General features: G+C 39.9%; 1 protein-coding gene and 1 long non-coding RNA gene across 2 annotated transcripts; one reads left to right on the forward strand and one right to left on the reverse strand.

Moving 5' to 3' along the window:
• Nucleotides 1–849: 849 nt before the first annotated feature.
• On the forward strand, nt 850–3,552 carry LOC114350688 (uncharacterized). Its single transcript, XR_003655722.1, has 2 exons — nt 850–1,108; nt 1,696–3,552. It is a non-coding gene; the product is annotated as an uncharacterized LOC114350688 (long non-coding RNA).
• Nucleotides 3,553–4,346: 794 nt separating this feature from the next.
• Nucleotides 4,347–19,588, reverse strand: LOC114350686 (nuclear polyadenylated RNA-binding protein NAB2). Its single transcript, XM_028301583.1, has 6 exons — nt 19,450–19,588; nt 17,762–17,928; nt 11,170–11,320; nt 10,366–10,568; nt 9,701–10,100; nt 4,347–4,776 (listed from the first exon to the last, which is right to left on the reverse strand). The coding sequence occupies exons 3-6, from the start codon at nt 11,318–11,320 to the stop codon at nt 4,433–4,435; spliced, it is 1,098 nt and encodes a 365-aa protein (XP_028157384.1). The 5' UTR covers nt 17,762–17,928; nt 19,450–19,588; the 3' UTR covers nt 4,347–4,432.
• Between the last annotated feature and the right edge of the window lie 336 nt (nt 19,589–19,924).

A 19,924-nucleotide genomic window follows, 5' to 3' on the forward strand; every position in this document is an offset into this window, starting at 1 on the left:
TATGTATATCACCATGTTTTAAGCAAATAAATTTATTTGATTTGATTTGATTTGTACTAATCGGTTAAAAAAATAACGAGAATTTTCGTTTTTTCAGAAAAGTATTTATTTATTGATCTACATTAGTATTTAAACTTTTAAAATAGTCCCTATTATACATTATACACGTGTGTTAGCGCTTCTTCCAATTCTCAAAATACTTCTCAAAGTCGATCTTTGAGATAGCCTTTACATCGATCGGCGACGCGTGTTTAATGTCACTTATGGGGAGTGGCGCCAACTGGTGAGCGCTGAAGCGAAAGGACTAACGCTTCCGCTCTCCCCAAGATGGCGCCACTAGTCTTGCCAGTGGCAAAGACTGATAGTGGCGCCAACTGGTGAGCGCTGAAGCGAAAAGACTAACGCTTCCGCTCTCCCCAAGATGGCGCCACTAGTCTTGCCAGTGGCAAAGACTGACAGTGGCGCCAACTGGTGAGCGCGGAAGCGAAAGGACTAACGCTTCCGCTCTCCCCAAGATGGCGCCACTAGTCTTGCCAGTGGCAGACAGTAGCGCCAACTGGTGAGCGCCGCCGCTTCAGCGCTCACCAGTTGGCGCCACTTGCTAGTCACCCCTCTAGATGAACACTGAACCCCACCAAATAATTGACAGGGGGCGCCACTATCATTCAACTACATAAGTTTCCAACGTGGCAAAAAATCGGAACCAGCGATCCGGTATTGACGGTGGCGTCCCCCTGTTAATGCCACTGGTGGGACCGTTCGTTGTTCATCTAATAAAAGTTTTCGAAGACAGTTTTTTTTTTAATTTATTTATCATTTGAAAAACACAGTACAAACATTGTTAATATTTCGATAGCCTCACTAGGGTTTATTCATATGCGTGAGTTTACTTAATTACAATAACATGCAAACATTGCCACACTGCGGCACGTTAATCTGAGGTTGATCGTATTGAGTAACCTCGGTGTGCGCTTGCAGGACGGCGAGCAAGCAGGAGATCATCAAGGCGTACCGGCGCGCGGCGCAGAAGTGGCACCCCGACAGCTACCACGGCGACGAGAAGAAGCTCGCCGAGAAGAAGTTCATCGACATCGCCGCCGCCAAAGAGGTAACTGGTTTTGTATACCCACCGGCCGCGGGGGCAGCTTAGTGAGTTGTTGCCGGAAAGGCCTGCCCTTCTGGCAAAAACCTGACGTTGCCACTGGTAAGCCATGTGAGTCGGGAACGCGAGACATCACTCAAGCATTCGTTCGCGTTCCCTGCTCGGCGTTCGGCTCGCTTAATGCGCAGCCCCAAACCAAGGGAGGCGTCATTACCTTCAAGCCAGTTTTCACCATCAATCCCTAATTTTTAAGTGACCCCTATGAAAACAAAATTCCGGCTATGTGTTGCCATAGGGGTCACTTACAAATTTGGGTTGATGTGATGGTGAAAACGGGCATCAGCCTCCTTAAACGCTATCAGACACCCCCGTATCTGATGGGCGAGGCCGGTGGTCATAGAGCCCTCCTCCTGTGCCCATGACGTCGGCGGCGAGCAACGGGTGTGTCGGGTGATATTTCCCGCTCCCTCTCCGCCGCTTCCTTCCACAGAAGGTGAGCACTCGGCTGCGTTCACTATGACCTGACCGCTGCCCGCAAAACGCACCCAGTGTGGCAAATGTTGAACACTAGTGTAAAAGTGGTGTGTGCGCAGGTGCTGACGGACCCGGAGAAGCGCGCGCAGTTCGACGCGGGCAGCGACCCGCTGGACCCCGAGGCGGCGCGCCAGGCGCCCTTCCACAGCCCCTTCCACCACTTCCAGCACGGCTCGCCCTTCCAGTTCAAGTTCCACTTCAACTAGCGCCCGACGCGCTCGGCCGCGACGCAAATCGGCAACGTGACGTCCGATTCCACCGCTCGTACAGTCAGCGTCTAGTTCGTGACACCCAATGTGGCCAAATGAGTAGATAACACAACCTTATTCTAAAGACGTGTTGCGAATTTATTGGCTGCTTTGGATGTCACGAACTACCTATTTGAATTAATCTTACATCAAATTCAAACACAAAAATAATGTAACTTTTCAAACATCTAATTTTAGTTTAAAATAAATATCTGAAAATAAAGTGGCGAGCAATATTCTGGCGTCATTTCTAATTATGTACTTTAATTTCACTAAGTCAAGATATAAAATTCAACTAAGTCAAACTACTAATTTATTAAAAAAGTCACAAAATAATGTCAAGCAGAAAAATCAAGGTAGAACAAAAGGTTTAAAGATTATCTAAAAGGTGTCCTAACTCTGGCGCAATTTTCCCTTGACGCTATCTCTGTGACTCCTTATAATCGCCATCAGCTTAAACTCGTAAAAAATACAATAACATCTCTAAATTTATAAATTAATACATAGGTACCTACCTAAATTTTGTTTACAATTACATAGTCTGTTTATGTTTGTAAATTTGCAAAACTAAATCTTTTACACGTCTTAATTTATGTAGTTTTTTTATCCTCCAAAAGTAAGACGTATAAATCAGAGGCATTTTACTGTATAACTAATTGTGTGATATACAAAATATTTTCTTAATCAAATTAATTTACTAATTGAAATAAATTAATGCATTTGATCTCCAAATTCTTTTTAACAAGATTGTAAACAATTCGCATGTTAACGCAAGCCTTACTTATTGTGGGAGCCATAGGCATTATGTGGGTGTGTGTTACGCATTATTCTTGCCATTGCTTACGAAAGGATATCGTATTGAAATAACGTTGACATGCGAGTTGTAAAAGCGTCTTCGCTGCTTGGAATGTTCACTTATACTAATTGTTATGAAGTACAAAATTTCATCGCTTCTTATCATATAACAGGATTTAAAAATGCACTAAGTAACCTAATAGATATTTATTTAAAGCCACACAGTGTGATCACAAGGAACCAGTACGAGCGGCGACCCTGCCCTCTTCCGATCGAATATCAACGACTTCTCCAGTGCAGGGTCGCCGATACCTTAATAGTAAACTTTTTACAAATTTTCATCTAGCCTTATTAGTGATATTTTATAAAAAAAAATATAGATAAATCAAATGTTAATATATCTTACAACGGTGCTACGCTTGTTTGTGAATATCCGTCTGCAAATGAGCAATATTAAATTTAGACCCCCTAAGAATCGCCGTAAGCGCCACTAAATCTGCCCACAACATAAGCGTAGCTCCGCTGTAACGGCGCGAATGAAAATATCAGTCTGCAACGGAGTTCGTCATCTGTCGTGTCACGATACACAGAGGAGTAATATTTTAATTTGCGCATTGTTTGCCGCCCGCGTCCCTATGTACATAATAGCACACATAATAATAGGGTAGATGACATTATTCAATCTAAAAGAGAAAAACCAAATATTGCGTGACGAATATTAATATTATTCCATCAAATCACAAGTAATTCCAATCAAGATCAATCTAATTTGGAATGACATACATTAGTGTAATTTAAACGTTCTGACGTTATTTATTATAATGATGACTCAAAAGTGAATATAACTAATTACTGTGATTTGTTGGATGGAAAATCAGGGGTAAATAAATGAAATGTCAAATACCCTCCCGCCCGCGGGCCGACTGAAGCGAGCGTTAGCAGTAGGCGCGCGCGCGTCATAGACTCAACCGTTAATATTTATTTTAAATAAGTTACTTTGTTGTGATTCTTATACTTGTAAATATTTTAGAATAATAAGCTATTACGACAAAGCATCCAATTCTTTCATTTACAACCCAAACTCTTGGAGACCCCTCACCTGGGCCACACACATCGCAATAACATTCGGGTGACAGCGGATCGAAGTCCTTGCGACTATGGAAAATAAATCCGAAGTCTTGGCTAACATCGCGAATGTTTGTTTGTGCTTTGGGTTATCGCGATGTGTGTGGCCTAAGGGCATAAAGTCGCATAAAACATGATCAATTAAAAATTACACCAGAAAAGTTTTAATTAATTATAATACAACTTATTAATAATCATTACCAAAAAAGAAAATGAACATTTCTTGTGATCTATGCTATAACATAAATTAAATAAATACTTTATCAAGATAAGGCTACACATAATCTAAAATATTAACATAGAACATCGCCAATGAAAATCCACAGGTCCGACAATATCGAGACAAAAATAAAGCGTGGTCCGTGAGTACCTAGAATTTTGTTCAATGACCCCAAGCTACCCATCCTTATCGCTCGCGCGTAATTATGTTGCTGTCACGCTCGCACACTCACTGCGGGCGCCCGTCGCACAGTCGCGACAGCAATATAATTACGCGCGGGCGATAAGGATGGGTAGCTTGGGGTCATTGGACAAAACTACGTGCTCACGGACCAGGCTTTAGACGAACTACAGCTAGACAAAATAGACGTCCGAGTCGATGCTAGTTACTCAGACTGAACTCTTACCTCTATAAACTGTCCAGGCGCTCGGCCCACGCGACCCTCGCCTGCCGGGCGCCGCCGCCCACCGCGCGCAGCTCCCGCGAGACGCGCTCGATCTCGTTGCTGAGCTTGGCCTTGTCCTCGGGCAGCTCGCACACGAAGTGGTGCCGCAGCGAGCAGTCCTGGCCGCGGTACGCATACGTGGCCAGCGCAGGGTCGTGCACCAGCGCCAGGCAGCGGCCGTCGCCCACGATGGTGGCGGCGGGCGCGGTGGCGTTGCCGGCGGTGGCGTTGTGCGCGACGGGCCGCGCCGAGTGCGACCAGATCCACAGCAGGCCCGGGTTCAGCCCGCCCGTCCACCAGTCCGTGCCTGAAAAGTTCAGAAATACGTTCAAATCTGTTGGGAAGAAAAACCCGGGATTCGGTATTGGCATTGTTCCAAATGTTCCAAACCAACACATGTTTAGCGCCATCTCTTATTTTGTAAAGCTCCATCTATGATTCTTCTTACTTTCTTACCGAACTAACTAGAGTAACGAACTGATTCATATAAAGAACCATAGATGGCGCTACACACTAAGTCCGTGCTGTATGCGCGGCCATTTTCACATTCCCTTTCGAACCACTACTGTCTGTAAAACTACTGCGTGTGAATACAAACCTTTTACTTACCAAACGTCTCCTGAATTTCGTGAGTTTTTATTTGCTCACATGTAGTAGGTACAGTGTTGTTAAGTCTCTAATAAAATTGTAATGGCCGAGTGCCTCAGATTAAGTTTAGCCAGGCCTGGCTCACTCCGCGCGGTACATCCGATAATTACCTACAGCGAAGCGCCCCGCCGGCGGGTATTATATCAGTCGAGTGTCACGCGCGCGCCCGTCAGGACGCTGGCGTGCGTTGTAGTACTTAATTCTATGATAGAAGTATTATTTAAAAATGGACATAAAGAGAAAGAAATATTATTGTGCAGCGTTCTGGTGTTTAAATTCGAAAAGACATCTACCGGATTTATCTTTTTTTTCGCTTCCCAAAGATGCTGAAAGGTATGTTGGCCATGTAGGTAATCAATAATTCTTAGGATAGTATAGGAACCTAACCTACCATGACTACTGCTCAGAATGCGTTCGTTCGTTTCAGCCAAAAATGACGTCCACTGCTGGACAAAGGCCTCTCCCAAGGTTTTTCATAATGAATGCGTACTTACCTACATACGTACCTCATTACAAATAAGTAGATTAAATATTTTTTACTTGACACTACTAAACAGCAACCCTAACAGCGTAAGAACAGGCCTGGCTCACTCCGCGCGGTACATCCGATAATTACCTACAGCGAAGCGCCCCGCCGGCGGGTATTATATCAGTCGAGTGTCACGCGCGCGCCCGTCAGGACGCTGGCGTGCGTTGTAGTACTTAATTCTATGATAGAAGTATTATTTAAAAATGGACATAAAGAGAAAGAAATATTATTGTGCAGCGTTCTGGTGTTTAAATTCGAAAAGACATCTACCGGATTTATCTTTTTTTTCGCTTCCCAAAGATGCTGAAAGGTATGTTGGCCATGTAGGTAATCAATAATTCTTAGGATAGTATAGGAACCTAACCTACCATGACTACTGCTCAGAATGCGTTCGTTCGTTTCAGCCAAAAATGACGTCCACTGCTGGACAAAGGCCTCTCCCAAGGTTTTTCATAATGAATGCGTACTTACCTACATACGTACCTCATTACAAATAAGTAGATTAAATATTTTTTACTTGACACTACTAAACAGCAACCCTAACAGCGTAAGAAGAGTTCAGAGGCACGCGATAGAAAGAAACAAAACTTGTAGGTGAACAAAATTGTAGGTACGTAGTGCTGTGTGAGCTGAATTCCACTGTATCGCGTCGTAGCAAGACTCGCATTTATTTAAATCGTCTTGCGGAGTAATCCTTCTGTACCTGTACTATTACTTATTCTGTGGTTTAGCAGAGTGCGGAGTGCGGACCAAATCGATAATAAGCAGCACGCACAGATGTAGCGCCATCTATGGTTCGTTGTATGAATTCGCTTGTGCCGACTCCCGGTATAAAGTAGTTCAAAGAAAAGAAGAACCATAGACGGCGGTTTACAAACAATTACTTATGTAAATAGATGGCGCTAAATATGTATATTGGTTTACAGGATTACTAAATGTATAGCCAAAAATCTCTTTCCCAAAATATCACATCACAAACCTCACCTTTGTATCTTTGAAAGGTTCCTATTTCATTGACAGACCTTTGGAGTTGGCAGTGAACAGTGAATGAGTCTCGTAGGTATCGACAGAGGAACAGTCTCACTTTCTCGTAGGTATCGATGTCGCAGGCAAATTGTATGATTCCGCATTTTACAAACGGCGTCGTCAGTTTACAAACGCTCGCTGTTCTATGAAATGCCGAAGGTAAATTGGCGACTCGTTCAATTGATAAAATTTCGACTATGATTGTTGCAATAGGGTGACCATCATAAAACACATGTTGGACAAATCAGACTTAATTTCAGAAATCAGGTCTAGGTATCTATTCAGGTAAGACAAACCTAAAATACTAGCTACTCCTAAAGTAATTAAAATATTTTCGTAATAAAAACAACACTAAACTAATTTAAACTATTGACGTACGTACCTATAGGTAAAACTATGACACAAAATAAGTTTCGATAGTCAGTCCTTTAATTCTTACATTTTAATTATACCTAGAAGAAGTCTAGAAGACAACACAATATTTTTTTAAACCAATAATATTCCGCAGCAGTCCACCACCAGTCCGAGCACCAGATTCCATTGTCACCTTAGCGTTTTTTACGTGCCGGATAACCTCAAAAACTATTTCATTTTTCTCTTTATCAAAATTACAAATCTAGAGCCATTTTCAGTTTCGTTGATAACGAAGCTTTGAATGGCGCGCCCGGAGTGGCTTAGTTCAAACGATCATTGCAAACGTTGTGATAGGGATAGACACATGCGATTTTTGGTTTTACGAAGATAATACGATAGAGAATAATAAAAAGTAATAAAAACTACCTGTTATAGGGGCATTTTTTGGAGAAATTTATCAAATAACCAAAAAAACACGAATTTTAAAGCAATTTTTTTTCAAAAAGTATCATTTTTATTATTTGTTTGCCTTTTTTGTGTATTTTATGTATTTTTTTAGTATCGCCTGTTATTTAGCATTATTACTGTTTTTATTTTATCAGGATATACCGCTTAGTTTAAAAGTTATTACGTTTTCTTTACAATAAGTAATTGGAAGAAAAAAAATTAAAAAAAAATCTCAAAAAATTTTTGACCTCTTTTTTGTCGATAAAAATAGGTCTAGTTTCATCTATTTTCATATGTACACTTTAACGTGACTCACACTGTATAAAAGGAGAAACTGACTGACTGACTGACAGATCAACGCACAGCCTTAACGGCTAAACGTAGGCACTTGAAATTTCGCAGGGACGTAGCTTAGGTACCGTAGAGGTGCACTAAGAAAGGAATTCCCGAAATTCCCACGGGAACGGGAATTAGTAAATAACGATAAGTTACAATCCTTTTGTATGAAAAATCTAAACCGCTTAAGTTAGACGCTTGAAATTTGGTATGCAGGTACCTTAGTAAACTTAAAGCTTAGGTACAACAGGATATTGCAAAATTCCCACGGGAACGAGAATTAGCGGGAAAAAACATTTGTATGAAAAAATCTAAACCGCGTAAGATAAGTAGACCCTTGAAATTTGGCATGCAGGTACCTTAGTAAACTTAAAGCTTAGTTACAACAAGATATTGCAAAATTCCCACGGGAACAGGAGTTAGAGGGAAAAAACATTTGTATGAAAAAATCTAAATCGCGTAAGATAGATGAAGGGGGTGAAACGGGATCCACGCGTACGAAGTCGCGGGCGGCCGCTAGTCTACTATATAAAAATAAGTCGGGTTTTCCTTCCTGACGCTATAACTCCAGAACGCACGAACCGATTTCCACGGTTTTGCATTCGTTGGAAAGGTCTCGGGCTCCGTGAGGTTTATAGCAAAGAAAATTCAGGAAAATTTAAGAAACGAAGTTCCACGCGGGCGAAGCCGCGGGCGGAAAACTAATGCCACATATAAATATGCTCGGATCTGGCCTAAATAAAAGATAAATATTTATTTGCAACACCATTATGTAAACATAGGGTAAATAAGTAAGGCTTATAGCTAAACATCTTGGACGATTTGGTGAAGGTTGCGGGAGGTGCCTGGATGCGGGCGGCGCACCGGACTTTGTGGAAATCCTTGGGGGAGGCCTTTGTCCAGCAGTGGACGTCATTCGGCTGAAACGAACGATAGCTAAACATAGATTATTATGGACCCTGTTGGGCACTGCAATGGGAAGAAAGAGTTTTGATACTAGTAGGTATATCTCTAAAAATTGCCTGTAAAAGGATGCACTACTTACTTAATAGTTATGCCTTCTAAGTACAGTTGTTGAGAATAGAGTAAAAGATTGAACATGGTAATTTACTTATTTACACAAGTACCTAAGTATCAAAATATTTAAACTTTCACAATTACTCACTACAGACTATCCTTCAATAAACCACACTTAATTTACTTCGAATAAAGGATGTTTGTTTTACCCAATACAGGATTCGGCCTCGTTATGGAAACCTAAGTCATGATGAGTAATCGCAAATGACACAATGGCTGGTATGCAAAATGTTGCAACGCAAGGTCCTACTCACGCTGGCTTATGTAATCTGTTTACGACAGCCAGTTAATCTCATGATATTAACAGAAAGTTACTTGGTGGGCGAACGAGATGCCGGACTTTCTCCGTGACATTCAAAGCGTTCTCAGGTATTTTGCAACTAAGTTAATGTATGAACTCCGATTAAACGAGCGATACTTTACGTGGTTAGGTAAGACAGCGTGTTAAGACTAATATCTAAGATATTTTCCCCCAGCACAAAACATTGTGGTTTTCAAATTCAATGTTATCAATATGTGGCTGGATATTATGTCAGTCTAAAAAACCAAATCTTAGTTAGTACAGAATAAACTCCTACCTACATAATAATATAAGAAATTACTGTGCCTTGCGTAATTACTATGCATTAAGTATGTACTTTCTATAGTAGAAAATTCAGTAGTGTACTTACTTACCTGGTAATCGAATGGTAAACGAAAAAGAGGCGATGTGAAATTGGAAGTCCAGCGCTTTTAGCTTAAAAGAAGACAGTAGAGCCTAATAAAGTTTTCAATGCATTTTCGAAATAATTAGGTTTAAAAACGTAGAATTTACCTGGCTTAGTGTCCTTGCCGACGACGAGGTAGTGCACGGCGTCCTCGAGCTTGCGCAGGCGCTTCTCCATGAGGTCCACGCGGTACACCAGCTTCTCGATGGCCGTCAGCAGGTACAGGTCCGTCTCCGACACCTGCTTGGGCGGCGTCGCCGGCGCGTCCACGCGGTCCGCGGCCGGCCGCTGCTGATGCTGCTGGTATGGTGGCTGCTGGTGTGACGACTGTTGGTGTGGCGGCTGCTGATATGGTGGCTGCTGATGCGGCGACTGCTGATGTTGTAGCTGTTGGTATGGCGGCTGCTGGTGATGTTGCTGTGGGTGCGGCGGCTGCTGGTATAGCTGCTGCTGGTGCGGCGGCTGAGGCTGCTGCAGAGGTATGGGCAGGTTTTGAGATGGCGGCGGCTGGGGATGGATGCCATCGTTAAGAGAGAAAGTTTTAGTAAGAACTGGAGGACAATTTTAAATATTTATTACGAAGATCAAGATGAACAGATCACAAGGCTTAATAAAAATGCGGAATATCTAATATGAAAGCAGGAATTGATGTCGACTAACAAGTTATTTAATACTTATATGTTTTTCACCCAAGGGCATATGGATCTAATTTTTATTTTACTGTAGTAATTTATGATTTAAAGATAGGATGTAGTATCAAAGGCATACTCACATAGCTAGGCTTGAACTTGTCCTTATACGGGTTGGGGGGCCTATTGACGATCTTGCCGTCGGCCCCCGGGTCGGGCGGCGCGGCCTGCCACTCGTCGTAGGGCGCGTAGGCCGGGCCCTGCTGGAGGGCGGGCGGCGGCGGCATCAGGTCCATGCGCTCCGACACGTAGTAACCCTTGGTCGGCGGCAGAGACATTACCCGACCTGCAAATGCAATATTAGTAGTTAAAATGTGGAGTAAGGGAAAATTTTTTTTGAGCTGGACAAAGTCTGAAAATTAAATAAAACAGATACAGATAAGCATAAAGTCATGGGCTTTAGTACTACGGTAATTTTATTTATTAAATCCCCTTTCTATCGCGAATATATAGCACATCAATTTTATTTATCTAATTTTAGGATAGGTAACAGCGTAATAACCATAGTAAGTAGGTAAGTAAAGAGCTCTAAAAACCAACTCACTTTATTGCACACCAAAGAACAGAACAGAAAGAAAAGGAACACATAAGGTACAACTAGGCGGTCTTATCGCTATGAAACGATCTCTTCCAGACAACCTATGGAGAGGACAGTTACTTAAAACAAATATGAAGGGGAAGGCGGCATAAATAAATGTGATTGAGTTTTATTCAATTTAATTAGGAATACCATCAACTTTTCTTCCATCAACTCATCTTTTCTTAGTAACCTTAAATTACAATGTTAGTACCTATTCCTGAAAGGCAAAGATTTTTTGTTAAACATTGTGTTTAGGTAGGTATATCTCGAAAATACTTGTCAAGATGAACTTTTTGTGAAGACTTACCCTGTCTCCCAGTGGAGCCCGGCGCGGTGGCCCAGTCTTCCAGCAGCGAGCCCCAGAGGAAGGGCTCGCAGGTGTCGGTCGAAGTCTCGTTGGACGCGCGAGCGCTGCCCAGCAGCAGCGCCGCCGTCAGCGCGTGACGGAGCACCTTCATCTGCGGGTGATGTGGGTTAGGTTGTGTGTGTTATGTAACAACTCCATATTTTATATTTACTTATAATGTTCTTCTTCCCGCGACCTTTATCAGATCGTCGGTCCACGCTGAAGTCTTTTAGCCGGTGGTCGTCACGCGAGAACTTTTTTGCCCCAACTGGCCATCGACTCTACGAGCTAAGTATGTGCCCCGCCTTCTGCCACTTGATTTTAGAAATTTGGGCAGCGCAGGATCGTTATTATGGAAAGCCTTGTGGGAGGCCTTTGTCCAGCAGTGGACGTCATTTGGCTGAAACTAAAGCTAAAAGAAGTGGGCTGTAAATGGGCTTTTTCGAGAACCATTGGGAGTAGCATAGGGTTTTAAGGTTGTTGTAATCTTCTTAAAAAGACATTATCCAAATACAACTAGAGATGGGTAGTGGGTAAAAACCCATTTCACCCGATTGGGTTAAAACTGGGTGATTATCACCCATTCTGGTGGGTGAAAACAAAAATAGCGTTTTTTTAAAGTGAGAAGTGGTATTTGTTGCTAAGGGGGCGTTCTAGTGTTACGTAATGCAATCTGGGGGAGAGGAGGTCTTGAAAAACGTTACAATGCGTTACAGTGGCGGAAGAGCGGTTCGATTTCAAGTTTTTAAGCAGAAGTACTTTGTAGTTGGTGTTGTTATTTGTAACTTTATACCGTAATGTCATCAAAGAGAGAGTTTGGCATCTTTGGCATTCCCCCCCCCCCCCATGTCTTTGCCATGATCACAAATTATTGTGTTCCTACTAAATTTTTTCTAAATCGGTTCAACGATTCTTGAAATAACACCATTTTATAAAATAACTAGCGGCCGCCCGCGACTTCGTACGCGTGGACCCCGTTTTACCCTTAGGGGTGAAGTTTCGAGTTTTTTAGGGTTTACCCGGAAATTATTCAAACTTTTCTCGCTGTAAAAACCATCCTTGGACTTCAACAAACATTTAAAAAAAAGAATTGGTAAAATTGGTCCAGGCGTTGTTGAGTTATGCGCTTACCAACACATTTTGCGATTCATTTTTATATTATAGATTGGTCACATCATCATAACGTGATCAATTTTACGATTTGGCCACGATATAAATGAATATTAGTGTTAAATTTGACTTATTACTTATTAAGCAATAAACTTAAATGAGAAAAATTCAATAAAAATAAAGAAAAGATACCAATTGAAATAATTATAAAATTATTTGTTTTCACCCACGGGTGGAATAAACGGGTTTTTATTGGGTTTTTACCCTCATGTGGGTTTTTACCCGGGTGGAAACCCATCTCTAAATACAACAACACTTAATATAACTGTCGCAGTCAGATTGTATAATCCGCCGTTTTACATTACAGCTAGGCATTTTGCATTACAGCTCTGTTTTGTAATACGACGGATTAACGTTTAGCCGGATTGAATACGGCTGAATGAAAATCCGCCGGAATGTATTCGGCGCCAAACGTTCTTCAATACGGCTAGCCGTAATGTAAAACAGCGTGTCATTACCCGCCGCTTTGACGGTTTTTAGTTCCTATTTTCAATACCGTGGCGCTGCCGGACAAAGTGGCTATGGATTCTGGTGTTCGGCGGAATCCTACACAATATTATTAGTGTAAAAATATGAAATCATGGCTGTGGCCGGTGAAGACAATTTTATCTTAAAGAAAAATAACCCAGAAAAAATAACTAAAACTTTATTGTTTTGAGTTACTTGTTCCCTTTGATCATTTTTAATGTCTAAAAAAGACTAAAGCCAAATATCTAATTAATTCTTAAAATTTTTAGAAAAGTCTAATTGTTTTGAGTTACTTTTTTTAGATGGCTATCCCTTGTGATTTATAAATAAGTAAAAAAAAATACTGAAGCCAAATATATTATTTAGTATACAGTGACGAAGGTAATAATTCTTAAAATCTGTCTTATTAAAATTTATTTTCATTAAACATTGTTTTATTTTGTAAGTATGGTCACCCTACAATCTATAGTAGTACGATGCGGCTAAACGTGGGCTGCCGTATTGAAGAACGTATCGCAATGACAATCCGCCTAAACGTTGAACCGCCGTATTACAAAACAGAGCTGTAATGTAAAATGCCTAGTGGTAATGTAAAACGGCGGATTATACAATCCGACTGCGACATAACCATTGGCGCCAATATCGAGGGACTCAGGGTCGTGTAAGTTAGGTTCGGTTTGGTGAATATTATTGACATTGAGATAGTCCGAGAGGGGACTATAATACATAACTAACCTACCCTACGTCACTTGATACTTGATACTAAGATAGCTCCATGGCAGACGTTCAGAAAAATTGTGATAAGCTTGGAACAATTATTAATTAATAAACTCCGATTTGTTGAGTTAAAAAAAATGGCTATTTCCAGTGGAAAAAAAGCGGGTCAATTTACGTCATTTTGATACCGATGGCAGACTATTAAAATATTTGTACAACGCCTATACCTTGAAATAGGTACACACGACAGCACATCAAGCTACCCATTTTTGTTGCATACTCGCCCCTATTACAACTGCACAAGACGCCCATGACTATTAACAATGTCGTATGTGAAAAACAGCAACTTTACAGGAGAGCGTTTCAAAGTTTAAATTGCTCATATTTTTGTACTTATTTTAGGCAGGGTTATGAAAGTTTAGAGTATTACTATGAAAGTTATTTATGTTTAGGACAATATTATGAGTACCCGGTATTTAATATGTAAATATGAGAAAAGTCACTTGTGACCTTTTTAACGGAGTTATATTAGTGCTGATTTGTCATATCTACCAGAACCGACATTGTTGCTTGAACGAAATTAGTGATTACTTGTCGGAAATGCCACTTACGTCCTTGTTTCATTATTTATTTATGATTATACGTATGTCGTATGTAAAAATTACTGAAAAAAACACAAAAAATCTATAGAAATTATATACAGGATGTCCCAAAAAGTAGTGTCAAGCCGAAGCCCAGAGGTAGAGCATCACTAAGGCTACCCAAATCACCGTGACTTTTGATAGTTCTCGAGTTATGATTTTTTTTTACAACATACAGGATTTTAGTTTTCATTCGTGTTATGGATGTAAATACTTCTGAATTAGCTAGGCCTAGTATTCATCTAATAATAATTAAAATATCAGCCATGTAACTTGACTATTTGAGCCACAGTGACCAAAAAAGTGCCTAAGCACAGAAATTTAAAACAATCATAACTTGAAGACTATAAAAAATCGCGGAACATACATGGGGGTGATTTGGATAGCCCTAGTGATGCTCTACCTCTGGGCTTCGGAGCTATTGAGTTAAGCATTATGTCACGTATAATGTTTCCAAAGATCACACTCCCACAAGATTTATGATGGGCAGACTGCTCATGACTGACTTCATCAGAAGAACACTCACAAAAAGGAGACGGAACTAGTTTGAATTCGTGAAACTTAAGTTTAAAGTTGCCTTGCCCCTTAAGGAACTGCGACAAGCAATGGTCGATATCTAGTCATCGCCTAGATATACGTTCGCGTACATTCGGGAAGAATTTATATAATTGACGCCCTTTGACTGACGTATCCCATCTTTTTTGCCATTCAGTAACTAATTCCTCTTCAACGACTTGTCGGGAATCAAATAATCAGCTTATTTTAGAACGATCGCGTTATTGAAGAACTTGGAGGTTATATTTTCCCGTGATGCGAAGTACATAGACGCACGCTTTTGTACCTTTAAGTCGACCGGCAGTACACCAGCCAGGACTAGCAAGGCTTCCGTGCTCACAGTTCTGTAAGCTTTGCAAAGAAAAATCAGTGCAAGGCGTTAACTTTGGAGTAATTTCCGTCGAGCGGCTCCTATAGTAGTTCTGTTGGCCCAAACTGGTGCACCATAGCAAATGGAGCTTAGACACGTAGCCACGTATATTATTCGGAGCATTTCAAATGATAGACCCCACGTCGAGGTTGATATGTGACGTAGAGCATAAAAGTTTCTTTGGTGGTGGAAGTGGTGATGGTACCGATGCTTTAACGGCGCTAGTAGCATTAGCTTCCTTTACTGATAATATCTCGTCATCTTCATTGAACATCATTAAGTAATTCCTGCATTTGAATCAATTCCTCTTGAAAACTCGCCGGTATAGGAGACTCTTGACGAACTAAAAATAACTATAAAAACTATAAGTTATTTAAATTATGTAAGGTCCGAATTAAAAAAGTATAGTTTATAAATAAAAGAAGGCATAAAAAGATATTTGCAAATTCATGCGTGCGAACAAAAATTATTTATAACAAACATGCTTATTTTATTTTATAGTCAGTCAGACAGTCAGTCAATCATCGTCATACAAGATACTAGCGACATTTTAGTATTTTACAAAACAACTAACAATGGCTAACAAGTTACTACCGAAAGTTTAACCCATTTGTAGAACGTTATAATAATGTCGGATGTGGAGATACCGACATTTAAATTATTTAAGAAACATTCAATAACGTCGAATATGGTACTTCTGACATTTATCCCATTCAAAGAAAAGCTTAACAACGTCGTATGTGGTACTACTGACATAAAGTGTTACAAAAATAAGATTAACAATGTCGGATATGGTACATCCTACAGTTTTAAGTTATGTGTTAAGAAATGCTAATGCAAGTTGGTATTACATTCAAAATTATTTATATTTAATATAACTGCCGTAAAAAACAAATGACAACACGACGTCCGTTCATCCCGCTAACATAGCCAGAAGTGGGAGATCGCACGCGCTCACCCGCCTCCGCGCACCGCTAAATACGTCGGGAACAACTATCCGGCATTGTTAACGGACTATCTAGGCAATATCCGACATTTTTAATGTAGTTATCTCAAAAACTATGCATAAAATCATAATTTTTGTTTCACCTGATGATAGCTTGTATTATTTACGCACAAATTATGAAATAAAATGAAAATGGCAATTTTGCAGTTCCGACTATGTTAATAGTCATGGGCGAAGAACCCGCAGCGGTTACGTTGACGTGCCGTCGTCCGTACATACCTATAGGTTACCTTGCGGGTGTTATTGTCGCCAATCCTGACCCACTTATAGTATAGTTAGTGTCCAAACATTGAGTCAGCGTATTCGGCACGCGTCGCGTCCGCGTTACGTCGCGATGACGCGCGTTACGTAAGCAGCGCCGGAGTCGATGATGCGGGCAGCCGCGGCGTTTGTGCAAACCACTAGTTGTTATTCGTAACAATCGTGACCAATTTCTTTTTTTAACATATTTAACGATCCAATTACCTACTTAATAACATTTGTGCTATATTAACCCTCCCTATCATCTATCTACCTTTCAAAAATGTCGAGTCAAAGTTTAATAAAATTGCGATAAAAAACGATGCATGTAAATATGGGTAAACTTTTTAACTTTAGTTTACTGAAACGACTTTGACACAGCTTTGGTAGCCTAGAATTTCGATATAATAGATCAATCAAAAATTTAAAACGTTACTGATTCTGATTAATTAATTTGTTTTGCGTTTTTGTACTACTCGCAACATACTATCAGCAGTACCTATTAAAACTACATACATACATTTAACGTAGATAAAAGTTGCGCGCGCACAGACTCAGAGAAAGCGCAAACAAGGATCTTTCCATCCGTTCGACGACACCAGTAAAAATAAACTCGCGGGTATCTCCACGAGAATACCAGTTTTGTTTCACGCAACTCTACTTCGGGGAAATTATTTAATTTCATTTCATTTCACAATTTTGTCACTGGAACCAAACGGAATACCAACCTACCAGCTTACAGGGAAAATGAAACAATCAAGCGGTTTCTACATTAGGTACTACGAAAAGAAATCATATCAATACCAGTGCCTATTTGTGAAAAATGGGTTATATTGATAAAATAAGTAATAAGTAACTACTATTTGCCTGTTAAGTTCTGAAATGAATTTGTACCCTATAGTGAAACAGAATAAGTCATAATAGATAGATAAAGGTACCTACTGTAGGTTTAAATAGCTATTGATATTTCACTCTCCAGTTTTTCTTTTGGTAAGGAGATGGTAGGGCTAGCTGTAAGGAATAGGTCAACGACACAAATCGCCCTGAGTATGAAAGGATAAAATAAACCTAGAAGTTACAGGTATATATCCTGGAACGTAGGTACGGCCTTAACCAGTTCTGGATTACAAACGCAATAGATATAAAATCCATTTATAACTGCGGGTTTCATTGATCATAGCTTATCTGACTACCTACCTTCTAAAAAACTTTATTAAATAACGATTTCATCAAATAATTATGTAAAATAAAGTAGGCACGTTGAATTATTTCAATTAAATCCATTGCTCGTAACCACCAAATCGTCAATAAGTATTTATTAATTTAATAATTCTAAGACTTTTTTTACGATATATTTTTACGATTATAAAATACAAAAACACTTACCTTCTACTGTTCCACGGTTCAAAATAAACGCGTAATCACCTCACTTCACTGGTCACCGGACGTTCTCACCGCGCGACTCTTGCGCACCGTCTGCCGGACGCTGAATGAGACGCCGAAGCACGCCGCGATGCCCGTCCTATACGGTGCTCGGAGGTGGCCCGGTGGTGCTGAATTAAGTAAATGCACGTTACATTCATAATGACGGAATTCACTCGTATTTTACCCCTACAACTGTGAAAGCAAGTTTATTGCGATTACTTTTTCACGAGAACTCATCGTAAGTTTATCGTAGTCGCCGGTATACAAATGAGAGCGAAAAAAATAACCCAACTACCTCCACGCCTCCACCTTCACAATGACGGTTTATACTTATTCATTTTTACCGACATTAATTCGTTTTAAATTTGAACGATTAAGTAACTGAGGTATTTTGAAATGTAGGTACTTATAGAAGAATAGAAAATCTTTATGAAGATAGGTAAGGCAGGTAAGGCAACAAAAGAGCGAACATTATGAAAGTAGCGATTTTGCTGACAACGAAATTCGCAACTTTCACACATTTAGTTTTATTTCGATTTTATGAACATGCATTAAACTTGATGTGTAGCAAATGTGGTAATGATGGACTTGTTTGGAAAAAAACAGAGCGGAAGCTTTCATATTCTGCACAATCTGATTCATAAAGTTGATCTGCAGACATGACACGCATAATAGCTGACTCACATATAATATTTTACCAAATTTTAACAGAATTCTAGGTAACATTATTTTTTGTTGGAAAAGGAATTGAATTTCCAATCTATACTATCTATACTAAACTGTTATACTCATCTTTACTAATATTATAAATGCGAAAGTAACTCTGTCTGTCTGTCTCGCTTTCACGCCTAAATCACTGAACCGATTTTGATGAAATTTAACATAGACATAGTTTGAGTCCCGGGGAAGGAAATAGGATAGTTTTTATTCCGATTATTGAAACAGGGACGCACGTGATAATTTTTTCTGTGACAGACTAAATTCCACGCGGGCAAGCCGCGGGCGGAAAGCTAGTATGTATGTAATAAATTCCTAAATATAAAAAGGCAATTACTTATTTAAATGTGCTACACTGACACCGTTGTAAAAAGATTTTCATTACAATTAGTTGCAAATTAAATACATTGATAGTATTTCTTTGTTAAGGTAATCAAAATATCGGAAACAGGAAACAAACTTTCTAGGTGATCTATAGAAATTGTTGTTTTTTCGTTCAAGCAACAACAGGTATAAATAAAATTGGATTGATCTCTATTGCAATGGAACAGAAAGAACGTTGTTGATCAACCCGCGCTGCTGACTGCGTGTATGCGCGTGAGTGGATTATGCAACCACTTTCTTCACAAGGCCGCGAGGTCGTAGACTCTTCCGGAGTAAAAACAAGACGGTTTTTACATTGCAAGTCAATAAAGATATTTTCAATGCAAGGTCATATTCAATTCAAATTCAAACTCTATTATGACGTGTAGATAAAAATCGCCTGGAAACCGAATGCCTAAGGCTTTTAACGAACATACTCGTATATAAATATAGCTAACACATGCAACAACAAAACAAGTTCACGTCTATAAATGAAGACGTAAAAAAATACTGTCGATTGGCTGATAATTTTCGAGCTACAAATAACCAAAAGTGTACTTACCATCAACCATCTGAGAAATTACACTGCATCTCGTTTTCATCTTCTTAGGTGACTAGCTTTTCTTTTCTTCGACTATAAAAAGGGCAAGTGGAATTCGTGATTCAACTGGATTTAATCAAACATTATTATTCCGGTCCACCTATTCACAATACACTATGGCCGACGCCCTTGTCAAGCTATTCGTAACCATTTTTTTTTTACTTCCTACCCTCCGGTGTCAGACTTTTTTTTTATCACAGAGTAAGTAATTAAAATCTCTTATACAACTAAAATTGGTTGGCAATTGCCGCCAAAAAAGATATACTAAATGATGAAAAATTATGGAGATTTTTGACAATTGCTGCAAAAAAATTGTGAATGATGAAAAATTACCTAGATTTTTCTGCGTTAAATATTAACTGCCTAGGGTTTCTATGATGCCGTAAATTACCATGAATAAAATAAGTAACTAAATGATGGCATAGAATATTCAAAGATCGGGT

The sequence above is a fragment of the Ostrinia furnacalis genome, unplaced genomic scaffold, assembly GCF_004193835.3.
Source record: "Ostrinia furnacalis isolate ACB-3 unplaced genomic scaffold, ASM419383v2 OfSCF0954, whole genome shotgun sequence".
NCBI classification, from domain to species: Eukaryota; Metazoa; Arthropoda; class Insecta; order Lepidoptera; family Crambidae; genus Ostrinia; species Ostrinia furnacalis.